Genomic DNA, 15,051 nt, shown 5'->3' with positions numbered 1-15,051 from the left:
CAATCCCAGGACCCTAGGATTGTGATCTGAGCTGAAGGCAGACGCTTAACTGACTGAGCCACCCAGGCACCCCTAAAGTGCTTGGAATCCTTTAGTTTTAAGAGAAATCTTTAGACCTTAGAGGTGATTTGTAACCAGTATATACTAAACTTCTTGCTAGTGAGATAAATTAGATTCTAAGAACTTAAACTGACAAGTTACTAATAGTTACAAGAGGGGGCCAAGTTTTTAAAAATGTAGTTATTTTATAAAATCATTAAAATGTTTTGATTGTAGGTTGGAATTTTAAAGTAAAATGTGGCTTCTGAAGTAATGTATTAATTTTAAACCAAAGCTGCTTTATTTTCTAGGTGTTCATTGTACCCATGGTTTCAATCGCACTGGTTTCCTCATATGTGCCTTTTTGGTGGAGAAAATGGATTGGAGGTATTTGTTTCTTGTTATAATGGAAGAAGATTAGTAATTGATAATGAATTTTATTGATTTTTTTTTTAGTTTTAGCATTTTATATTGCCAAATTTTTGGTGAAGTCCTGATTAGTAATATTTAAAGTGGTTTTCATTTTAGACTTGATTAATCTTAGAATATCATTTATTACCTGGTGTTTTGTACTAAGTAGCACTTTAGTTGAATGTTTATAGATTTTCATATACTACGTATTTTCTTTTCCAGATTTTTTTTCACATATTCCAGAATTATCAGAGACTAGTTTACTCAATATTTTTGTTGTTGTTGTTGTATTCACCTTTGGAAGTTACTGTTGTTGTTGTTCTTTTTTCTTTTCTTTTCTTTTTCTAAGTAAGCTGGCTCATGCCCAACGTGGGGCTCAAACTTACGACCCTGAGGTCGAGTTGCATGCTGTACTGACTAAACCAGCCAGATGCTCCTTGTTCTTTTCATTTTTAATGATACTTTTTTTTTCTTATAGCTGTTGAATAGTAGGAAAAACTTGTAATGGTATATGGAGGAGGTATTTTTGGGACACTTACTCTGTGAACCATTCAAGCAATCATGTCTTTATTGAAGTGCCTTTTTAGATCCTGAGAGATTAGAACCTTTGTCGCTTCAAATTCCTGAGTGAATGGGATATTATTACCTGAATTTTCTTGTTTACTGATTGAAGGTCATTATTTTTGTTTATAAAGCCTTTCACACAGTAGGTCCTTCTGTGAATATAATCAGCTGAAGTACACATATGATTCTGTATTTTCCTGTTCACACATCCTCTGGTTCTGTCCTGCATGCTCTTCTAGCTCTGCCTTTCTGGCCTTTGAGGTGCTTTTGACAGTAACCCCAGACTCCTGTGTCAGCCTGTGCTTTAGCCTCTCTCTGATGACCTTTGCTCTTATTACCGGGTCTGTTGAAAGTTCGTAAAAGCGAGCATGCTTTTACTTTTATTCATATTGCCATTTACATTTCTTTGATTTCCCCTAGAGTCAGATCTCAACCTTCAAGGCTTTATTTAAACTTTTCACTGACTTTACCCAGGCCCCTTTGTACAGTCATTGCAGCTTACCTCTAGGGTTTAGGGATTATCAATGTACCTTATATTAAAGCTGTTGCAGAAGGAATTTGTCCTTTAATAGATTGAATGCCTTAGGCATGGGGAATATGATTTGTCCATTTTATAAGCCTATATTATACTTCATTTGGTGCCTGAAATAGAATGAGTGAGTTTTGATAAATCTGCATAAATGAAGAGCAGTGAGGAAATTCCCTGGTGTTTGTTTTCCATAGTATTGAAGCAGCAGTTGCTACTTTTGCTCAAGCCAGACCACCAGGAATTTATAAGGGTGATTATTTGAAAGAACTTTTTCGTCGCTATGGTGATATAGAGGAAGCACCACCCCCACCTCTATTGCCAGATTGGTGTTTTGAGGATGATGAAGATGAAGATGAGGATGAGGATGGAAGAAAGGAATCAGAACCTGGCTCAAGTGCCTCCTTCGGCAAGAGGAGAAAAGAACGGTTAAAACTGGTAATGTTCAAAAATATTCTAGTCTTTACTTTCTTCTCCTGCAAACTTATTTTTTTTTATTTTTTATTTTTTTAAAAGATTTTATTTATTTATTTGTCAGAGAGAGAGAGAGAGAGAGCACAAGCAGGGGAAGCAGCAGAGGGAGAGGGAGAAGCAGGCTCCTCACTGAGCAAGGAGCCTGATGCGGGACTTGATCCCAGGACCCTGGGATCATGACCTGAGCTGAAGGCAGACGCTTAACTGAGCCACCCAGGAGTCCCTCTCCTGCAAGCTTATTGAGATTTATGTGTTTGTTTAGCTAGATTTTAAAGTTATTTCATTCTGGCTGTTTTTAAAGATTCTTGGTAGCCACGAGTCTGCCTTTTTCTATGGGAAAAGCTTGTTAATAAGCTCATTTTGTTTTTTGGGGTGCCTGGGTGGCTCAGTCATTAAGTGTCTGCCTTTGGCTCGGGTTATGATCCCAGGACCCTGTGGGAAGCCTGCTTCTCCCTCTCCCACTCCCCCTGCTTGTGTTCCCTCTCTCGCTTTCTGTCTGTCAAATAAATAAATAAAATCTTTAAAAAAAAAAAGCTCATTTTGTTTTTGATTCTTAGGTAAACCAAAGAACTCTTTGCAAAGTATTGGGAGATTCCAACTACATAGTGAAATTTTGTACTGATGCTTTAGAAAATTGTCACATAGTTAAAATAACACTACATATAAATTCTGCTCCTTCCCATGGTTGGTATTTTCATATTTTCTGTAAAGTTTGAACTGAGAAGACTCTTCTATGGACAATTCCCATTAATCTTCTTACTTCTATGGACAACTCCCATTAAAAGGCCTAACAAAAACCATTAGGAATTCTCTTCTTGGGAGGACAGGAGAGATGCTGGGAAGAAAAGTACTGATGGTACTTGTACATGCACAAATATATGGTATAGGCCAAAGGGAAAAGTTAGGGAAAGTGTGGAGATAATTAAATGTTAATGAAGTTAATTATTAAGGAATGTAGGATATCATAGTTGAGCAGTAAAGACTACTTTTATTAGTAGGCAGTGATTCACAGGCAAGGAAGAAAATGCCTTGTTTTTGTGTAAATCAAGTGATACAGTCATTTGGGTTTTTTAAAAAAAAGTCCCTTGAAAAACATTATTTTAATATGTGTTTACACATTTCAAACTTCAAGACTTGAGGCCACTGAAAAGTGTTAATTGCTTTGAAACATAGAAATAATTTAAAAAATAACTTACTCTCTTAGTCTAATTCATTGATTACTGAATCACATACCTAGAAAAATAAGAATCACATTCTAAGGAAAGGCTAATAGCATAACATAACATAGCATAGATGACTACTTTCTTATAGTATCATTTTTGTAAGGAAATTCAACTGTATTTTTTAAGAATAACATTAACCCAGAGCATGTGCAAATGTGTTTTTGCATTACAATATAGTATTTGAATGTGTAAAAGAGTTTAAAGCAAAGAGTTACTATTTTGCAAAATGTGGTAAAAGTTTGCAGAGTCCCCCTGCCCCCAGCAGAAGGGGTCTTAAAAATGACATTTATTTTATAATATCAAGTGCCATTAAATCTGTATAGTTGCAGATGAGCTTCAGCAGCATTAAGAGAAACATAGCCAAGATGAGCATGTTTCTTTAGGGAAAATAAAGGACGTTTAAAATAAAATTCCCAATCTAGTTTCTCCTATTTTGTTTCGTCAGTTACTAAGAGGAGTGTTTTAAAAATTTCCTACTATGGTGGCATCTGGGTGACTCATTCGGTTAAATGTTCAACTCTTGATTTTGGCTCAGGTCATGATCTCAGGGTTGTGAGATAGAGCCCCTTGTTGTGCTCTGTGCTGGGCGTGGGCCTGCTTGGGATGCTCTCTTTCCCTCTCCCCCCCAAAAAATTCCCCACTATGATTGGGGATTTATCTACTTCTCCTTCTAGTTCTGTCAAGTTTTGATTTACGTATTTTGAGGTGATATTATTTAGTTTATACAAATATGTGTAAAGGATTATTATATCTTAACCGTGTCTTCAGTTTTAGCATTAAAAATATCTGATGTTAGTCTGATTAATTGCCCAAGCATTCTTTTGGATAGTGTTAGTATGGATTATCTTTTTTCTATCCTTTTGCTTTCAGACTTTATTTATCCTTTATTTAAGGTATGTCTATTATAGGCATTGCATTGTTGGGTTTTGTTTATCCAGTGAATAGTTTTTGCCTTGTTGGATTATTTGGTCCATGTGCATTTATTTTACTGATATAATTAGATTTAAAACTTATGGTCTTACTCCCCCACCCCTGGTATGTTCCTTTTTATCTTCCTTTCTTGCCTTCTTTATGCTTAATTGTTTTTATATCACCCCAAGCCATTGCTTGTTAGTTATACATTCTTTTACTATTCTTTTAGTGGTTATTCAAGATTTTAGTATGTATCTTTGACTTGTTAAAATCTGGTATATATTAGTACTTTTGCCACTTTAAACAGTGTAGGAATCTTAGAACCTTTGGTTGCATTTACCTCTTCCTACCTTTTTGTTATTATGTATTTTAATTCTACAAGTATTTTATACCCCATAAGGTGATATCATCATCATTCATCATCACCACCATCATTTTATACAGCAAATATTCATTAGAGAAACCCATATATTTATCCTTTTTGGTGCTCTTCTTTCTTTCTTGTATTTTTATGGTTCCATTTGGATAGTTTTTCTTCTAACTGAAGAGTTCTCTTTAGTATTTTCTTTATTGTGGGTCTGCTGCAACACATCCTCTCAGTATTTGTGTAAAAATGTCTTTTTCGTGCCATCATTTTGAAGAATGTTCTGGGTATAGAGTTTTGGGTTGGCACTTTTTCGTGCCATCATTTTGAAGAATGTTCTGGGTATAGAATTTTGGGTTGAAGATACCATTCTGTAATCCATTTCTATTAAGAAGTTGCTTCTCTGAAGCTAATTTCTTTTTGTTTTTGATTTTCAACAATTTTACTATGATGTTTCTACTTGGAGTTTTCTTTGTGTTTATTCTGCTTTCTATTTATAGTGATTCTTGAATCTATGGTTGGATTTGTTGTTAGTTATAGAAAATTCTCAGCCATTATCTCTTCAAATACTGGTTCACATCCATTCTTTTTCTCTTCTGAGATTCACCTAATAGACCCCCCCAATGTCTCTTATTTTCTTTTCTGTATTTTCTGCCCTTTTTGTTTTTTCATTTTTCAATGTGGATATTTTCTTCTGACCTGTCTTCCAGTTTACTAATCCTACTTCAGCTTTGTCTGAGCTGCTGTTAACTTTATCCGTGGTATGTAATTTCAGTTATTTCACTTTTGGAATTTTCATTTGAGTTTTAAAAAAGTTTTTAGTTCTTTGTTGGAATTCTTCATCTTGTCATTTAGGTTTTTGAATTTATGAATCCCAGTTATTTTAAAGCCTGTGTCAGATAACTAATTGATGTGGATCTCTTCTGGATCTTTAGTTTTTCTTCTCATGTTCTTTTGATTTCTAGTCAGTTGTTTATTTTTGGCACACCTGCATATTTCTGCTTTTTAGACATTATATATGAAAAATTGTGGAAATAATTTGAGACTCTGCATCATGTTTTCTTCCTTCAGAGAACATTTACTTTTGTTCCTACGCAGGGTTAAGAGTAGGACATCTTAACTCAGTCAAGGATTGAATTGTTTAGAAACTAGTCTTCAGTTTTGGGGGGCTGGTTTCTTTTTGGTTCAACTTAATTCCTAGAGTGTAGCCCTTTGGGGATCCTAACTGAAAGCCTGGAGAAATAAACAGGACTCTTCCTCCTTAGTGGACTGAAACTCCAGTTTTTGTTTCCCCATTCCTGTGATAGTGCAGAAAGCTGTGTTCAGCCTTTTAGCCTCTTACCTACCATTTTGGAAACAGTGCATGTAGAGGAAAATCTATACCAGATATGTAGCTCACTTCTCTGGGTTCCTTTCTTTCTGAGTTCTTGGCCCTTTAAGCCTTTACTGCCTTTCTACTTCTCCAGTGTCGTCAAACAGGTGCGTTTAACATTTTGTCTAACTTTTTCTCATGGCTGCAGAATTGATCTCAATAAGCTAGCCTGCCATTGCCAAAAGCAGAAATCTTTCCTTCTGTTTTGGAGAAAGAAGGTAGGTTTGATTTCAAAGTGGTTAGGTATTTTTTTCCTCTTTTCAAATAATAACTCGTAAATTCTAAAATTGTTAAATATATTTTTTACTTATAAATAAAAGTAGTATACTTACATTAAAGAAAATTTGAAAACACAAGAAACAACTTATAATTCTTCAACTTTTGTTTTACTACTGGCATTTTGTCATCTTAGAAGAATTTCTTCTCATTTACCTATCTAATTTAAAAGTGTACACAAATGGGGCTCCTGGGTAGCTCAGTTGTTAAGCGTCTGCCTTCGGCTCAGGTCATGATCCCAGGGTCCTGGGATCGAGCCCCACATCGGGCTCCCTGCTCAGCGGGAAGCCTGCTTCTCCCTCTCCCACTCCCCCTGCTTGTGTTCTCTCTCTCGCTGTCTCTCTCTGTCAAATAAATAAATAAAATCTTCAAAAAAAAGTGTACACAATGACATAAAGATCGTTTCCTTTATAAAATAAAAATACAAACATCTAGAAGTATATATCATAAAAAGTGAAGGTCTTTTCACTCCCACTCCAACTGCTCTCTACTTTTTGGCAATTCTTCTAGATACTTATTTTTCTATGCATTTACATACATATATTCAATTTTGACCGTACTCACTCCACCCCTTTTTAATGTAAATGTATTTTTCTGCAGCTTTTTAAAAATTTTTTAACTTGGGTATCTTTTCTTAGTACATTTTTAACTACTTCATTCTTTTTAGGTAATACCAGAGGAAACAGTTTATATAAAGCAAACAATATTTCTTTGCATATGAGAGAAGATATCAAGCCATACAATAATGACAGACTATTATGAAAAATAACCAATTAGAGATCTTGGAAATGATAATAAAGAAGTCCAAGAACTCAGTTAGGTGCATTGGCTAACAGAATGAAGTTAGCCGTGGACAAAATTATCAAGCTGGAAGATTTAGCTAGGAAATTCTTCCTGATGCAGCACAAAAGGACAAAAGAAATTTGAAAAATAGTTTATAGAGCTAGGTAGTGATATATTTGAATGACTTAACAGTATGAAATGTCACAGAGGGGACACATACAAGGATTACTTTCTGTAATGCAGTAGGGCCAGGTCAGATTAGTGATTTTAAGAAGCTAATGGGAGGTGAGAAAATAGGGACAGAATTGGGGGCCCTCACTACCACTCCCACTTTTGGAGATTCACTAGGACTCAGCATATAGTTGTACTCACAGCCAAGATTTATTATAGCGACGTACTAAGGTGATACAGCTGGATCATAAGGGAAAAAGACTAGTGGATAGTCTGGTGCATTCTGTATGTAGGCTTCCTTATGCTCTCTTCTTCTCATGAGGGGTCGTACAGAGCACATTCTCTCAGTAGCAATGAAGATGCAGCAACATGTGTGATGTTCCTGCCTAGAGAAGCTCTTTAGAGTCTTAGTGCCCAAGTTTTTACTGAAGGCTGGTCACACTCTGCATAGTGTGTACCAAAATTTCCAGAATCCCAGAAGGAACACATTTATTCAACATAAGCTGTATTGTTTGTACAAATAGTCTAGGCATGGTGAATCACCTTTATCAGTGAATTTCAGCTGCATATGTGTGGGAGTAGAGGAGACTAATGGTAGGTTGATACAAGGTTGGGTATACTTAGTATGGCTGTGATTGAAGGACAAAAGATTGAGGAGTACTGAGGATATCAGGCAAAGAATAATTGAAGTAATCAACCATAGAGTTTAGGCTGAATAGGAAGTAAGGTCAGGATGGGGGCTGTTAGCCTATGAAAAGAGAGGGGTGAAGGAATTGTTAGTCTTGGGGTAAAATTGAGCAGGGAGCAGGGTTAGGGTAAAAGAATGGCATATTGGCTTTAGAACGTTGTAGGTACTCAATCAGTGTGAGTTGAACTGATGAATCAAAAGGTGGAGCAGCATGGAATGATGATGGTATGGCCATGGGGCAGGTTGTTCAAGTTAAGCAAAGGTGATAGTCATTGAAAATCAGATTACTGAACTGTGAAGCCTAAGTCATTTGATGTGTCAGATTACCTCATGGATGTTGATGTTACCAGTGTAATGATAGAAGTTAGCACAGTGGGAAATACTGTTTTTGATGAATGTGGGGAAATGACCAGAGGTCAGTACGTGAAGAATAGAGTGTTTTACTACTTTAGACTCTGGTTGCAAGTAACGGAAATTAACTCACACTAGCTTAAATAATAGGAAGTTACTGTGAGCGCATGAGTAGGACTCAAACCCAGGAATATAGCCAGATCTGAGGAAGGGACTGGAGCCTGGACCTGGAAAGCTATTTAGAACCTAGTTTCTGCTCTTTGTTCTTATTTTCTCATCTTTGCTTTTCTCTCCTATTTCTATTTCTCTCCTTTTGTGTCATAGATCTCACTAGCTTTGTCTTTCAAGACTGGCTCTTTGTTATTCCTTGTTTACTTGGGAGCTTATAACTATCCTGTATCTTCTGAGCTTACATGTTTTAATTTTAGCCACATGCAGAGACTCTCTGAATCCTAATTCCAAGTTACCAGAAGAGAGAATCTGGTCGGTTCAGACTGAGTTAGTGGTTTGCTTATGCTCCCATCAACTTTGGCTGAGTGGGATGTTATCTTGTAATGTCATATAACATGGTTGTTAGGGTCCCATCTTTGTGGATGAGAGGGCGGCTCTTAATGAGAGCTGTTGTGCCACCAACCACAGTGGATGTCTCCTCTACCACAGTTGAGTGATACAGCTGAATGGAGTTAGTCTAAATGGAAATGGAAGAGGAACTTTTGAAAGAGGCCACGAGAACAAGTGAAGATATAGGAGAATGGTTTACATTACCCGCCATGGAACTTGGGCAGTGGGAGAATGAGTAGCTTTTACTTACAAGAGAAGTGGTCTCCTTGGTGAAGAGTTAGCTCTTAGTGGGTATTCATGAAAAAGGTTGAGGTAATAGGGAAGGTTATTTATGAAAAAGATTCCAGGGTTTATATTGAAACTCTTTGGGAAGGTGATTGGTGATAAGATGAACCAAAGAGAAGGGGCTCTAAAGCAGTGAGGATAGGACCATCAGAGAGGAAAGATGACTGGAGACTTGATTTTGGGTGATGTCAACAGTATGGTTGACAGGCATGAGAAGTATGGATATAAGTAATTGGCAAATTAATGGTTGGAAAACTTTCATTTTCCTGTTATTTCCATCTGAGTTGAAGATAGTTAACAGAGGCAGTCCAAGAGTGACTAATTTTTGTAGCTCCATCTCACCACACTGAACTTACTTTGGTTTGAGACTTTATTTTTGTTAGAGTTCCCCTTCCCTGACTCATATTGATGTGACTATGATTTGAAGTGATGGACTCCTTGTAGTGAATTCTGATAGTTCCATTTGGGTTTTTAAAAGTTGCACATGTCCTATACTTGGCCCTCACATTCCTGACACCTTTGTTCATCTTTTGAGCACATGCTATTATTGATTTGGAGGAGTATGACTTACAGTTATGTTGCTTCCTCCTTTGAATCAATGTCTGGGATCATCTCTTTGAATAAAACTGTTAATGCATTTTCTTCATTACTAAAATATCCTTGTTACACATAGCATACATACTTGCTCACTCATTCTCTTTACACATACACCTTTTACATATAATTTGCTCCCATCTTCTGTAACAGTTTTCTCAGTTTCCCTCTAACTGATCACTGATTCCTTTTGTCCTTTTTGTGGTAGCCATGTGAATTTCTATTTTAAGCCTGGCAGACTCTGTTAGCGAAATACACTTCTTTCATCTTAAGTGTACGTTATCTTCTTTTCACTTTTGATATTTCTTTATTCCCACAAACTGAAATGATAGTTTGTTAAAAGTGGAAGTAAATGTCAGTGACTTTGAATCTCAATTATAGTATATTTGAAAATAGTTCCAGACTTAAGACATTGCTGTTTAGATTTAGTGATACTTTTTGAAATTACTATATAATTTTGAATAATATAAAATATTTTTGTCAGAAGAAACTTGTAATGACAGTGAACAGCAAATTAAGTTGAAAAATTACTAAATAGATGGGACACCTGGGTGGCTCAGTCGGTTAAGTGTCTACCTTTGGCTCAGGTTCATGATCCCAGAGTCCTGGGATCGAGTCCCGCCTTGGGCTCCTTGCTCAGTGGGGAACCTGCTTCTCCCTCCGACTGCCACTCCCCCTGCTTGTGCTCTCTCTGAGATAAATAAATAAAATCTTTAAAAAAAGTTACTAAGTAGTATTTGTGTATAAAGTACATCATGCTTACTGTTTTTAATGGGCTTATTTCTACCATTTTTTACTTAATAATAATTATTGCAGAAGAAAGTAGGGGAAGATAAAGTAAAAAAGAAATGGATGCTTTGGAGGAAAGATTAAGGAAGAAGAAATATAAATGGATGAGAGGCATTTGCTAGATAGTTGGAGTTATCTTTTATCAACACACTTAATAATTGTTAAATATGTACTGAGGCTCAATATTTATTCTGTTAAATTAAAAAATATTTAATTTGTTCAGCTGCATAGAATTATTAAAATATTTCTATAGTAATATTGTGGGAAAGCGCTTGGTTGAATGTTGATCATATTCCAATGTTTTAGTCCTTTTCATTACTTGTTAAAAAAAGAAGTAGTGTTTATGTTTTTAGGAATAATTATGCTAGTTGCCCTTGCTTTTCAAAAATTATCATTGATTTCTTAACTTCCCTCAGGAAACACATGCTCATGAGTGAAGCTTCTTTCTGTAAAGCTTAAAAAAAAAAAAAATCCTATGCTATTAGTACCTTCAGAATAAAGATGCTGAATATTGAACTCTCTGAATGCTTTCTCTTTTTAATTAGTATACATAGGATATAACTTTATAAGGATATTGCAGTTATCTGAGTATCTCAGTTACTAAATATACTAAAAATATCTTGTGAACCTGGTTCTTTTTCTCTTTCTTTAGTTATTATATTTATTTTTTATTATTTATTTATTTATTTATTTTTAAAAGATTTTATTTATTTATTTGAGAGAGAATGAGAGAGAGCATATGAGAGGGGGGAGGGTCAGAGGGAGAAGCAGACTCCCTGCCGAGCAGGGAGCCCGATGCAGGACTCGATCCAGGGACTCCAGGATCATGACCTGAGCCGAAGGCAGTCACTTAACCAACTGAGCCACCCAGGCGCCCGCTAGTTATTATATTTAATGGTTGGATGGTTCTAAAGCAGAAATTTCGGTGGTTGGTAAAAAGAGGTGATGGTGTAATGCGAAAGGAATGGTACTCCTTAATCCTTTGGCTCATGAAGTCTTTAAAGTATGCTTATTTAAGGAAAACAGAGTTGATGACATATAACTGTAAAAAGTGATTCAGAATTAGGGGCAAAAAGTAGAACTAGTGTCTGCTGGATTGACTCAGGACTCTTCTAGATTTGACAGGGACGTATGTGGACCAAATACTGTGTTCTTTTTTTTCCTTCCCGAGTGGCTCAAGTTGCCAAATCTTTGCCAGAAGGTTGATCATTGCAGCTTGTAGACCATATTTTTTATTCCTTAATTACATTAACAGCTAGAGTTGTTTTATGGATTTTTCTTGAGACTGATGCCAGCCCTTTTATGGGTCTGAAAGTAATTGTAGCATGAATCTAGACTGTATTTTTAGTCTTTAAAATTTCCAGGAGTGTTCTTTATTTATTTGGTATATAAATTCTCCATCTGCTTCACTTTTCTGTGACATTTTAAAAATATGCTTGCTATGAAACACAATAAAACACTTTATGTAGTTCTGAGTTAAAAAATTTAGATTAAAAATTCAGTGATGAGTAATAGTGTTCGTTACATCCAATGACTGTAGTTAAGCCATTTTGTCTACTGTTATACTTTTTTTTTTTTAAGATTTTATTTATTTATCTGACAGAGAGACACAGTGAGAGAGGGAACACAAGCAGGGGGAGTGGGAGAGGGAGAAGCAGGCCTCCCGTAGAGCAGGGAGCCCGACGTGGGGCTTGATCCCAGGACCCTGGGATCATGACCTGAGTTGAAGGCAGATGCTTAACGACCGAGCCACCCAGGCGCCCCTCTACTGTTACACTCTTATTCTAGTTTACAAAGGTATATATTGTGTGGGTTTATCTCTTTAAAATCCATACTTCATCAGTGGTACAGCTCTCTCGGTCCCCAGTTAGAATCATTAGTAAATGGTAGAGTGTAGACCTGGGTTCAGATTCTGTTTTTACCTCCTGAATAAACTGCATATGGTCTCAATTACTTATTTGTAAAATAAATATAATCTTTTCGGAGCTGTTACAAGGATTAGAGAAAATGTTTGTAGAATGTCAGATCCTCTGCCCAGCTCTAAGTAAATGGTAGGTAAGTTATTATTGCTGTTATTAATAAGTAGTGTCCATGGAGTGCTTTGACAATATGATATAGACATTGGGCTATATATATATACATTGAAAAGCATATGATGGATTAAGGAAAACAAGTGTACAGTCCCAGGGGGGAGTTTATAGAGCTTTCTGGAGCAGACCATTTCTGTTTTGTATATTTGCAGACTTGTGAAAATAAGCAAATCTATCTCTCAGTCTGGTCTTTGTAAATAGATTTTGAACACTAACAAAATATTTTTCTTTTCCTTTTATCTTAAGGGTGCTATTTTCCTGGAAGGTGTAACTGTTAAAGGTGTGACTCAAGTAACAACTCAACCGAAGTTAGGAGAGGTACAGCAGAAGTGTCATCAGTTCTGTGGCTGGGAAGGGTAATAAACATTTTCAAGTTTTAAATAAAACTTATTTGTACTCTGCAACATTTAACATTAATGCAAACATTGACTTAACTTCTTTGCTCCTTGAAGTTTGAATATTTACCTAGAGTGCTTAAAAAGATACTAAACGAGTTTTTTTTATCAGATTTTTCTCAAGACCAACAATTGAGTCAAAATTAAGACTACTAGAAAAAAACAAAAACAAACAAACAAAACAAAAATTAGACTACTAGACAGCTGAGTCCAAGTTAAATGACTCAAACATGTCTTCCTAACGGAATAGAAAGTTATTTTTGTCACTATCTAGTACTTGTTTTGTGTGTTTGATTCTGCTGCTGATTAATATTTGGGTTGCCCATATCATTTTGCTAAGGGAGAAGAGGTGAGACTTGAAGACTTGACTGTACCTCATTTTCCAGTTTTTCTGTAATCCAGTTTTCTGAAACCTAGGAGAATCAGCTTTAATTATGTTTTGCCCCCTACCGTGACTTGAAAATATTTATCAGACATTTCATGGGAGGGGATTCAGGAGAGTTCCCTGCTCTATCTTCTGCACTTAGGTCTTGGTGTGTGGTCATTTCTGTTGATCATTGCCATCGGTGGCAGAAAACTGTAGTACAGCTAGAACATGATGAAACAGGACTGATACTTGTTAAAAGTTTCTAATATAAAGAACGTTTTGACTGGTACATACAGATCAGTTAGCCAGAAATAATTTTAACTAAAAGATGAAAATGATGATGAAGTAATACTGATTTTAGAGTTGTGCTAAGCCCCTGCCAGTGTACTTTAATCTTGACCTATATTTCTCCTGTTTTGTCACTTCTGGGCATCTTTTGGGCAGAAATTTGCCAACCTTGTAGAGTTATGCCAAGTTGGCAGTGTCGTGATGGAGGAATATGGGGTCCAGAATAATGTAAGATAATTAAGGCAAGCAAGATTTAAACTTCTTCCTGAAGTAGAAGATTTGTAAACATACCTACTTTACTATTAGATCATGAATATTAATATTTAAAAATTCCAATAGTTACGGTATATAGTGGCAATTAGAAACTTGTTAACTTGAGTCTGAAATGTCTAGAAGATGATAGGTAATGTTTTGTTAGCATTCTTGGGAATGCTGATACTCCAGTTGGCATTAATCTCATAATAGGGAGAATGTTGTGATAAATGTGTGACTAATGTGAGATTGGTTTAAGACGTATTGCTTTGTATGGATGCCAGCCATAATAGTAATAAAATGTTCTTCTTTAAGGTCTGGATTCCCTGGAGCACAGCCTGTTTCCATGGACAAGCAAAATATTAAACTTTTGGAGCAGAAGCCATATAAAGTAAGCTGGAAAGCAGATGGTACTCGGTAAGTTAGACTTCTAAATAAAGTTATACAAATAACTCTAATGCTTGAAGAATACTTCTTCATTGTTAGACATGGTTTGTACTCTTGGGACTGTGAATTTCTGACTTGAACAGCAAAATAATCATGTTTGAAATATCATGTAACTTTTGTTTTGCTAGTATTCTTAGTTATGTAATTCAGTTTCTCTCATTCTGCTAAATTTTTGGTTTCAGAGTTCTTTTTTTTCTTTTTGTTTTGGTTTTTTTTAAAGATTTTATTTTTCAGTAATCTCTGCAGCCAATGTGGGGCTCCAACTCACAACCCTGAGATCAAGAGTTGCATGCTCCACCTACTGAGCCAGCTGGGTGCCCTCCAGAGTTCTGTTAGTTTGATATAAGTCTGTACCAAATTTAAGTTTGAAAGTGTTTTCTCTTGATAACATTGTGCTTTTTGGTATGTCCACTGCCCACCACCTTGTGTTTAGTGGTTGTTGAGCACTTCTGAAACTAACAGATGTGTTGTTAGTTTATAATCTAAAAATTACCAGGTCTCCCTGATATTTTGTTCCTTTGAATAGTTTTTCTCTTAATCTTTGCTAATACTTTTTGTAATTTTATATACTCTTTTTTTTTAAGATTTTATTTATTTATTTGACAGAGAGATAGAGAGACAGCACAAGTAGGCAGAGTGGCAGGCAGAGGGAGAGGGAGAAGCAGGCTTCCCGCTGAGCCGGGAGCCCGATGCGGGACTCGATCCAGGGACTCCAGGATCATGACCTGAGCCGAAGGCAGCCGCTTAACCGACTGAGCCACCCAGGCGCCCTGTAATTTTATATACTCTTAAGGGTGTTGTATTCTTACAACAAAGCTTAGCTTCAGGT

General features: G+C 36.1%; 1 protein-coding gene across 1 annotated transcript in view; it reads left to right on the top strand.

Annotated features, from left to right (window-relative positions):
- RNGTT (RNA guanylyltransferase and 5'-phosphatase) overlaps positions 1-15,051 on the top strand; it is a 319,549-nt gene that overhangs the window by 23,127 nt on the left and 281,371 nt on the right. Inside the window, exons 5-8 of the mRNA XM_034991369.1 lie at positions 351-426; positions 1,738-1,978; positions 12,720-12,829; positions 14,091-14,192. Of these exons, the coding sequence (XP_034847260.1) occupies positions 351-426; positions 1,738-1,978; positions 12,720-12,829; positions 14,091-14,192 (529 nt within the window). The remainder of the gene's footprint in view (positions 1-350; positions 427-1,737; positions 1,979-12,719; positions 12,830-14,090; positions 14,193-15,051) is intronic.

This window comes from Mirounga leonina, unplaced genomic scaffold, assembly GCF_011800145.1.
Source record: "Mirounga leonina isolate KUSES-001 unplaced genomic scaffold, KU_Mleo_1.0 Mir_53, whole genome shotgun sequence".
Taxonomy (NCBI): domain Eukaryota; kingdom Metazoa; phylum Chordata; class Mammalia; order Carnivora; family Phocidae; genus Mirounga; species Mirounga leonina.
The sequence above is the reverse complement of the archived record's forward strand: the minus strand, read 5'-3'. Positions and strand labels throughout refer to the sequence as shown.